Raw genomic sequence first — 11,029 nt, 5'->3', positions numbered from 1 at the left:
AAATTTAAGAAGACAAATGATATCATGTATCTTTTCCAACCACAACAGTGTGAAACTAGAAATCAATCACAAAAACTAGAAAAACCACAAATATGTGGAAACTAAACGACATGCTACTAAATAGCCAAAGGGTCAATGAAGAAATCAAAGAGAAAATAAATACAAATTAAAAGAAAACACAAGGGCCCAAAAGCTTTGGGGTGTAGTAAAAGCAGTACTAAGATGGAAATTTATAGTGATAAAGGCTTATCTCAAGAAACAAGGAAAATCTCAATCAATCTGACTTTATACCTAAAGAAACTAGAACAAGAAGAACAAAGACCAAAGTTAGTAGAAGGAAGGAAATAATATCGAAGCAGAAATAAATAAAATAGATTCTAAAAGAATAGAAAAGATCAATAAAACCAATAAAAGTTGAATAAAAAAGAATAAAAATTGATAAATCTTTAGCAAGATTCATGAAGAAAAAAAAAGACACAAAATCAGAAATGAAAGAGAAGTAACAACTGACACTACAGAAATACAGACTATAACAGAATACCACACAAAAAAATGTATGCCAGCAAATTAAACACCCTAGAAGAAAGGGATAAATTCCTAGGAATATCTAATTTTCCAAAAATGAAATAAGAGCAATAGAAAATCTGAACAGAGCAATTAATAGTAAACAAAATTGAACTGGTAATCAAAAACTCCCAACAAACAAACAAATTCCAGGATGAAATGAACATAAATGAATTCTACCATACATTTACAAGAGTCAATCCCTATTTTCCACAAACTATTACAAAAGCAGAAGAGGAATGAAAGCTTCCAAATATATCCTATGAGGCCAGCATTGCTTTGACACCAAAACCAGATAAAAGACACTACAAAAGAGGAACACTAGAGGCTAGTATCTCTGATGAATATAGATGCAAAAATCCTCAACAAAATATTAGCAAACTGTTTTCAACTATACACTAAAAGGATAATTCACCGTGATCAAGTGGAATTTATTCTGAGGATGCAACAATGGTTCAAAATTTTCAAATCAATCAGTGTGATATACAACATCAACAAAATGAAGAATAAAAATCATACAATCATCTCAATAGATGGAGAAAAAGCATTTGACAAAATCAAAATCCATTCATGATAAAAGCTCTCAACAAAATGGGTTTAGAGGCAACAAAGTTCAAAATCATAAAGGCCATATGCAAAACCCCACAGATAACATCATACTCCATGGTGAAAAACAGAGCTTTTCTTCTAAGGTCAAGGATTCAACTCTTACCATTTTTATTCAATAGAGTATTGAAAAGTCCTAGCCACAGCAGACAAAAAAAAAAAAAAAAAAAAAAAAAAAAGCATCCAAATTGGTAAGGACGAAGTTAAACTGTTGCTATTTGCAGATGATATGATATTATACATAGAAAACCTCAAAGACTCCACCAAAAAGCTATTAGAATAATAAGTGAATTCAGTAAAGTTGCAGGAGCTAAAATTAATACACAGAAATCAGTTGCATTTCTATACACTAATAACAAAGTAGCAGAAAATGAAATTAAAACATTCCATTTACAATTGCACCAAAAACAATAAGATAACTAGGAATAAACCTAACCAAAAAGATGAAAGACCTGTATTCTGAAAACTATAAAACACTGATGAAAAAATTGAAGATGACACAAACAAATGGAAAGGTATTCCATTCTCATGGATAGGGAGAATTAATGTTAAAATGTCCATACTACACAACGCAATTTACAGATTCAATGCAATCCCTATTAAAATACCAGCAGCATTTTTCACAGAACTAGAATAATCCTACTATTGGTAGGAAACCACAAAAGACTCTAAATAGCCAAAGCATTCTTGAGAAAAGAAGATCAAAGCTGGAGATAACACAATTCAAAATTTCAAGATATACTGTAGAGTTGTAGTAAAACAGTATGGTACTGGCACAAAAAGAGAGACACAGATCAATGGAATGGAATAGAGAGCTCAAAAATAAACCCATGCTTATATGGTCAATTAATCTATGACAAAAAATGCAAGAATATACAATGGGGAAAAGGCAGTGTCTTTAACAAATCGTGCTGGGAAAACTATAGACAGCTACATGCAAAAGAGTGATATTAGACTACTTTCTTACGCCTACACAAAAGTAAACTGACAATGGAATAGAACCTAAATGTGAGATCTGAAACCATAAAATTCCTAGAAGAAAACACAGGCAGTAGGTTCTTTGAAGTTGGCTATCACAACATTTTTCTGAATATGCCTCCTAAGGCAAGGGGAACAAAAGCAAAGTTAAACGTCTGAGACTACACCAAAATAAAAGCCTCTTGCACAGAGAAGGAAACCATCAACAAAACAAAAAGGCAGTCTACTGAATGGAAGAAGATATTTGCAAATTGTATATCCAATAAGGGGTTAATGCTCCAATATATAAAGAACTTTTACAATTCAATGCCAAAAAAATAAATAACCCAGTGAAAAATGGGCATTTTTCCAAAGAAGACATCGAGATGGCCAACAGACACATGAAAACGTGCTCAACATCACTCATCATCAGGAAAATACAAATTAAAACCACAATGAGTTACTACTTTACACCTGTCAGAATGACTAGATTCAAAAAGAAAAGAATGAATAAGTGTTGTGAGGATGTAGAGAGAAAGGAACCCTCACGTACTGCTGGTAGGAATGCAATTTGGTGATGCCACTATGAAAAACAGTATAGGGATTTTTTCAAAAAATGAAAAATAGAAATACCACTACTGTGTATTTACCCCCCAAAACCGAAAACACTAACTCAAAAAGAAATATGCTCATCTATGCACATTGTAGCATTATTTACAATGGCAAAGATATGGAAGCAATCCAAGTGTTCACAGTCCATTGATAGATGAATGGATAAAGAAGCAGCAGCACACACACACAATGGAATATTACTCAGCCACAAAAAGGATGAGATCTTTCCATTTGCAACAACATGGACGGAACAAGAGGGCATTAAGTAAAAGAAGTCAGACAGGGAGAAACAAATCCCATACGATTTCACTTATATCTGGAATCTATAAAACAAATGAATAAACAGAAAGCAGAAACAGACCCATAAGTATAGAGAACAAATTGATGGTTGCCAGAGGGTGGGGAGATGGGCAAAATGAGTGAAGGGAAGTGAGAGATACAGGCTTTCGGTTATGGAACAAGTCATGGGGATAAAAGGTACAGCATAGAGTGTATAATCAATGGTAGTGTAATAGTGTTATATGGTAACAAATGATAGCTATACTTGTGGTGAGTACAGCACAATGTACAGACTTCTCAAATCAGTATGTTGTATGCCTAAAACTAATGTAACATTGTACATAAACTATAATTCAATTTAAAAAAAAGAAAAAATTGCGGTTTACATAATGACATTGTTTATGAGATGTAATCCTCCTTCCTTATTTGCTGAATTAACAGCAAATACATGACCATTTTTCTAGCTCCTATAATGCTCAGAGTTTTACATAATGTATATTTGGCATCTTTGTTATTGACTGTCATGAAAATTGCTGATTAGAATATTTAAAGAGATCAAAGCTAATCTATTAGACCAGATGAGACATCTTGGGCTGCTTGGGTTCAAATTCTGGCTCTGCCCATTAAGTTTAAACAAACTTCCTACGCTCAGTTTTCTGATCTGTGAGATGGGGACGCTGATGATTACCAGTACTCATAGGAGTTAACATGTTTGTAAGGGAGCCTTCAAGACAGTCACTAAATATTTATAAAATCAATATCTATGCCAACTCCAATTGGGCTTTTCATGGGTTTTAGGCAAAGGTGAATTTCAACAGGAACCATAAAACGGCTTCTTTTCCTTAGGCATCGTTAACTGCACATTGCCCCATGGGGCCTATCTATTGCCCATAATCTTCTTCTATTGTTGGCTTCAGGAAACCCATTACCTCCTCAGTGCCTTTTGCTCTTCTCTATACCCTGTTAAGAGTTAAAGTCCTATGGTGACTATAGTTCCTACAAGCAACCATATGAGGGAAGTTCTGGGTGGAATGAAGACTGGTAGCAGATGACCATAGTGTGGTTACTGATCACCTGCTCTTTGACAATGCCAGAAGAGGCACTGTCTCCCCTGTGGGCTTCCAGTCTTCCTCTGACTTGGAGGAGAGGGGCAATGCAGGGACAAGGGTAGGCAAGTATTGGCTGTGGCTGGCTGGCAGGCTGCTAGATGCCAGCATAGACCATCTGGGCTTCCTGGAACACCTGGTAATGCACAGGCCAGTCCTCCAGAGCCCGCTGAGGGGATCATAGCCACTGGTGATCCCTAAAAGGCAGGACTTTTGTGGGGACTGGGACAGATCTTGGAGGCTCTCGGTTGTATAAGGCACTGATTGACCTTACAGGTGTTAGAACTGGATGAGATCTGTGGAGGCTGGAGGAATAGACCTGGGGGACCAAAGAGGGGCATTGGTAAGGAGAAGCTTGGGCAGCAATATTCTTATTATTTATTCAAGTGAATAAGGGGTCTGTTGGCTGAAGATCAGCCCCGGGTTTAGGAACATGTCACTTGCTTCCCCAGGTTAGAACATCTTTCCAACCATGTCTTTTTTCTACTTCCAAAAGTTATAGACAAGTACTCTATAAGTTCAGGCCTACTAAGTAAGAGGATAGCTTTTGTCATTTCTCACTTGATAATGAGATTTTTATCTATCATAGGGTGGGGAAACAAGCAAACAAACTCCACTATATTTTTCTTTTTCCTTTATATTAATGATAAATACAGGTGGGAAAAGAATTTTAAATGTGTTTATCATGGGTATGAAAATTACCAATTGTTACTGTTAAATAAATGTACTACTTAAAGATTTCTTTTCTTCTTTGTTGAGATAGGGCAAAAGTTGATTAAATATTGGTTCCCCAGGCTCCCAGTGGATTCTGATCTGACCTATTCAACCTGACCCTTCCCACTCCCACTTTAGGATTAGGGGTTTATTCTTGTGGGTTTTTGCTTCACAGGATGAGGAAATACTTAGGAGGGAGAGAAAAATAAGTGGGTCTAAACCTGAGGTTACAAACTAAGTCTGTAGGGTCTAGCACCTACGGTAATGAGTGAATGTGAATAAGTGGTCTGAGAGTACTAACTGGATAGGGTTGGCATTATGGCCAAGTGCAAGGAACAAACCCATATCATCATTCACGAACCAGCTCCAGCCAATTGATATCATGAATGGAGGCCCAATGTTGCCAATTTTTTTTAACTTTTGAAAGATCCAAATCTAAGAGTGTGGGTCTGGGGGGTGGCGTGTGAACTTCCTTGGGCTTGAAAACACTGTGCAGGCCAAACAAAGCACATCTGGAGGCCACAGGTCTATTACCTCAACCAGGCGCGAGGCAGGAGATTTTAATGGAATTTGAAGGATTAGAAGTGGGAACAGCTGTGGTATATTTGTGATAAAAGGCAGGAGAGAAAAAATAAGGCTTTTTGGAGCGTGTCTGTGATGTTTCTTTGACACACTCAAGAAAACCTAGTAAAGGACAGTGGTTTGAAACAATTTTAGGTTGCTGGACTGTGTACTTTTGACAGGGACAACATCCTATCCCTGATTTACTTCAGTCAATGTTCTAGAAGTACCATATCATAAAAGAGGAACAGTTTTTCTCTATATAAGCTAGAGGGTTATTTTGTAACCCTACATTATATGTGAGTTACTTATCTCTTCTCAAGACAAGTAAAATCTTTGCCTTGTTAATAAAAAAGAAAATTAAGACTTTATTGTGATTAGTGCTACCAAATAAATGTCTAAATCCTGTGTAAAGACTTACTTGAAGGACAACAAGGATACTACTAAAAAAAAAAAACACTATTAAAGAGAAAGTCCAGTGATGTTGGCTATATTGGACAAGATCTGCATTATTAGTAAAGAAAGATGGAATGGAAGGTGATAACTCCATTGGTAGATGTAGGTTTCAGCCAAGCTAGAATGGCAAGTCTGGAAAACTTCTAATACGACACTTCTTCCACCAGTCACAAGTTTCTACCACTTGTGATAGAATTATCTAGACTCTTTGATATTAGACTTGGTGATATTATCTCATGTAGTCTTAGGAGTAATCCTTACCTGTTAGGGGGCTGCAGGGGAGCTCTTTCCCCTTGGACTAGAAGAGGTGAATGCTTCTCATCTTTAACATGCAGACTGGTTCACCTAGGGAAATGCTGGAAATTGGCATGGGGGTGGAGCCTGTGAATTTGCATGTCTAACCAGGTCCCAGGTGATGCCTGAGCACAATTTGAGTAGCAAGAAGCTAAAGGATTGAATAAAGATAGTGAAAAGGGCATATGGACCCACAGGAAGTCCAAATTAGGACCTGCACAGAATCAATTCCTCTTTTTTCTAGCAGTAGAACCCAACTTTACTTAGGACAGAACATTTAATTAGAAGGGAACATTTCCTCTTCACGATTAGTTTATGTAGTCCAGATAAGACTGGACTTTGCTCTCCTCCTACCCAACCACCTGGGATAGAGTTAATCATGTGACCCAACCATGGGCAATCAGCAGAAGTAAGAAGGTGACCCAAAGTTAAATGATTTTCAGACCCGGGACCCTGGCTAATGCTAGTGGGAAGGAGGCTTTCTTTAGTGGGTTGTAAAACCTGGAGCTTCCAGTGACCATCGTGAAAGGTCAATAAAGCCAACACAGAAGAAGCAGAGCTAAGATTTAGAAAAAGAAAGATTCCTAATGACATCTTTTGAATGCCTGGATCCATCCATGCCTGAGGCTTGAATTGTTGGTCACTTAAGTCAATTTGATCTGTGCTTCTGTCACTTAAAACAGATAGCATCCTGCTAAATACAGTAGTAGATGAAGCCTGGTACACAGTAGGAATTAGGGAGATAATTGTAGCCTTCTCAGCATAATTTTTCCTTGATTGAACTGAGCACTGTGTGTGCATGTGTGTATAATGTTTTTTTCCAGAGAAGAAACAATCTGAATCTATAAGTTAGGTGACAAGCAATTTTATTTTGCAAAACAATCACTATACAGCAACAAATACATTTGCAAATTTTGATTGAAAAACATGAACTAACTACAACCAGCCATTGAAGAAATGCCTTTCTATGGTAACAGGCTCTAGAATTATCAGAAGAAAGAAACCCCCCCAGAGATTTGTATCGGCATGTTGGAACCTTGGAATCCCAGCATACAGAGTATACTTTGTGTTGATTTTTTTTTCTTTTTGCTAAAGTTGAAGTAGATTTTCATGATTGACATTTTCTAAGTTTAAAAATAAGCTATTTCCTGCAGAGGGACTTGGCCTCAACCTACACACCCAGGCTAAAAATCCTAGGTGTAAAAACACAAACATCAGTGTTGATTTTAGCACATCAATCTTGGAAGGAATGCCTAAAGTTTGTCTTTCCAAGTCATGAATGTATTTTTGTTTTTTGGGTACTTAGACCATGAATAGTTTATTTTCCTCATTTTTGTGGCATGAAAAATAGGAGAAAAAGTGTAATTGTAGCAATGTCACAATCAACCACATTGAGATGATTTCTTTAACAATATCGACATGATGTTATATTTTGATGATTCTATTTTCTGCTGTATTACTATATGAATGTGTGGAGAAGACCAGCTACCATCAGCAGATTCTTCCATTTAACAGAGTTCTCTCTTCAGCCTTCTTTAGCCAAACCTAGTTGGTGTTACACAGGTGTCTTGCTTGTGGGTGGGATTTCAGCCTATCACCCTGCTGGAACTCAGCAGGAGAATCCAGAGAGAGTTGGTTCCTAAATGGACATGGCCTTTGAAACTCATCAGGAACTTGGATCTTCCCTGTGTCATTATGAAGTACCCAATTATTGGTTGCAGGTGACCCAAGAGAGTGAGTTCATTGGAGAAGCTGGCCTTTTAACTCTTCACAGCTCTGGATTACTTATGTATCCTTAAACAGGTTCTCAAAGGCTAAAGCCAGAGAGAAACTGGCATTAGTAGATCTAGAATTGGAACTATGAAGCTTTAATTTCTAGATCAGCGTATGGGTATCCCCACAAGAGTGGTGTTCAAAAAGCTTAATTTGTGTCGTTAATCTTGAGAGTGAAGGCAAGATAGGTTCCACCCCCTCTTCCCATAAGAAGACATTTAGCCTGTGTGTTTCCCTCTTCCATTGGTACAAATTATCAGTTTCTTTTTGTTAACATTGTAAAGAATCACATTTCCATACAAAGGAAGGGCATTTATTCATTATAATTTTGCTGTGATTTGAAATAAACATTTGTTTTAATGCCAAATCTAAGTTAAATTTAGTGCTTTATATAATCTTTATTTGGGGCAAGTATTTGTAGGAAATGGAATTTTAATATGTAAAGCATAATTACTTATTCTTAAGTTTTACAAAAAATTTAAACCAGGTTGATAAAAAAATGCTTATTTTGTGGGTTAAGAGTCCTAACCAACTGTTAACTTCTTTCTAGAGAACTCTAATCACTAACACTATCAAACATGTAAGAAAGTACCATAAGTCTCCATATAACTATTCTTTCTTCCATTATTTTCTGGTGCATTTCAAGGGAAGCTGATGAATAAAATGCTCAGGTTGGTCAAATCCACATCACAGCACTTACTAGACAGAAAATAGATATATCCATGGTCATACTGAGCAGTTTCTAATTTTTTGACTGTCGTATAAAATAACTGATTTATATTTTCAGACATGTTTGCCTATGTAAAGCCTCCTTGTTGAGAATGAATGATATGATTTTGCTCCTAGAGTTTGTTTGATGGGAGTCACATTGGTTGCAATATCCAGTGGTCACAAAATGGCAGTACCTGTGTCTCTCTGTCTTTGTATCCCTTGGCTGTGTTCTTAGATACTACTATACTTCCTCATTGCTACATCCATGCTCATCATTTCCTCCTTTATATTCAGGAATTGGCTTACGGAGATCAAACACCTATCAGACCATTTGCCTTTGACTGTTCATATCCAACCTACCAGCCCCGAGCAAGAAAAAACAGAGATAAAATACATAAGAGCATCCACCCAGACTGGTAACTCATTGCATATTCAGGCCATTGACTATAAATTGCTTATTCACAAGTCTAAAATGAATGATTTGTGAGAGGAATTAATTCATTTGTGATTTCTAGATTCAATATTAAGCCAGACCAACATTACCTTTTGATAAGTAATAGTCATATAGTGTTCCTTTACAGAGGGCAATGTTGGGAGTCCTGAAAAAACTGATTTAGATATCTGTATCTCAAATGTTTTGTAGCTATACCTTCTCAAAATACTGTATTTGTCCTTTCTGATCAAGGGATCTTTACTTTGGGTAAGAAAGCCAAATGTTTTCTATCAGGTAATTTAATTAGCAGTAACTTTTTGGAGGAGTGGGGCAACATGTCCCAAACTCCCTCTGTGAGTTTCAACTTTAGCAAATGGAAAAAAAAAAAAAAGAAAGAAATCCTAAGAAGTCTGTTTTGTGAATGATTACAGGAATAAAACCCAAACTATTCCATAATTCAAAATGAGATAAATCCATAATCTTAAACCAATAATCTGTAAACCCTTTCAATGTATAACTGGACCCACCCCCACAAACTCCATGTTGGTAAAAGCAAAGAAAAAAATTTTTTCCTAGCATCACGGGAGAGACTTGTATCTGGCACTAAAACAGGGTTACAGCTCTGAGTTGTTACAGGAAGCAACTTCATGCTAAAACTTTTTGTTCTTTTTTAATGTATTTTTTTTTTTTTTGAGTAGGGAAAGAACCCTGCTAACATCTACTTTCACATACCTAAAATTGCAACACCGAAGGGTGCAGGAGACACAGATACTGTGAATAAGGAAGTATAATATTCAAGTATATGAGGAAGTATCACAAATGGCCACAGAGAAATATATATATATTTATATCTATAATACTGTATCAAACAGATGGAAAGGGAGTGTGAAACTGGTAGTGTGGACACAAATCTAGCTGATCAACTGACATTCTAATCAGACACGAGCCCATCCTAATGAAAGTGCTTCATTCCTAAGAGATGCACTTTTATACCACTTCCTCAACCACAGATCAAATGCTTTGTAACTATTTTTAATTAGTTAAATAATTTATTGGATTGACTTATACTCTGATATAATTATCCAGGTCCCAAATGTTAATAACTTAACTGAATCTTTCTTCCCATTTATACAAAATAACACTTAAAAAAAAAAAAACAACAACTTATTTCTTACATGCTCTTTCCTTCCTGCAATCAGACTCCTTGATTTAATTTAACCTGTAATAAGTTAAAATGGGCAGCTTTTATCTTTTCACCCAGCAACAGAATAGTGAAATGAGCAGCTTGGATTTCAACAAGGCCTTTCAGAATGTATGGATAGCCTTCAGGCACATGAAAGGTAAAAATGCAAGTTTTAAAATAATAATACTCCATGCAAAACAGAGCAGAGCAAAAATAATTGTCCAACTGTACTCATGTAAAGCCAGTGTCTTCCTGTTGGAAATGGAAATCAAGTCAATTTCTGCATATACTATTCATTGTTTTTTTTTTTTATAAAATTGTAACAATTACTACAGTTTGGGAATGAGATTATTTATTTTATGGTTTGTAAAGAATGAATATAACACCTGCTCAGAGCCCACGCCTGCCAAGAGCTCATGCCTAAATATTATTACTTCAACGCTAAATGAGAAATATTCATAAGCCCTGCTTAGCGAGTGCAGCAGTGACATCCTCGGCCAAAGTGGCAAGCTGAGGGGATTCGAGCAGGTTGATGCTTCCAGAGGAGGAGACATTGCTGAGTCGTCGGGGGGACGCCACGCTGGATCTGCCTGGGGACTGCGTGATGATCTCAGCTCCGTGGTCCACACGGGCCTTAGCATGCTCTCTGAAGTTCAGCTTTTGACTGTCAATCTGTTCAAGACAAACATCAGTCCTTGTTAACTCAAGCATCTTAAATGGCCCCTAGACCTCCCATCGTGTCTCAGAGCTGATGTCAATGTCACTTCTGTTCAGCTCTGC

The 11,029-nt window shown here is 36.7% G+C and overlaps 1 protein-coding gene across 43 annotated transcripts in view; it reads right to left on the bottom strand.

The window, feature by feature from the left end:
- Positions 1 to 6,998: 6,998 nt before the first annotated feature.
- Positions 6,999 to 11,029, bottom strand: part of MAP2 (microtubule associated protein 2) — a 280,818-nt gene continuing 276,787 nt past the window's right edge. For all 43 annotated transcript variants that reach the window (XM_053215732.1, XM_053215734.1, XM_027051957.2 and 40 more), the window contains one exon: positions 6,999 to 10,921. In XM_053215732.1, the coding sequence (XP_053071707.1) occupies positions 10,706 to 10,921 (216 nt within the window). In that variant the 3' untranslated portion in view covers positions 6,999 to 10,705. The remainder of the gene's footprint in view (positions 10,922 to 11,029) is intronic.

This window comes from Acinonyx jubatus, chromosome C1, assembly GCF_027475565.1.
Source record: "Acinonyx jubatus isolate Ajub_Pintada_27869175 chromosome C1, VMU_Ajub_asm_v1.0, whole genome shotgun sequence".
Classification (NCBI taxonomy): Eukaryota; Metazoa; Chordata; class Mammalia; order Carnivora; family Felidae; genus Acinonyx; species Acinonyx jubatus.
The sequence above is the reverse complement of the archived record's forward strand: the minus strand, read 5'-3'. Positions and strand labels throughout refer to the sequence as shown.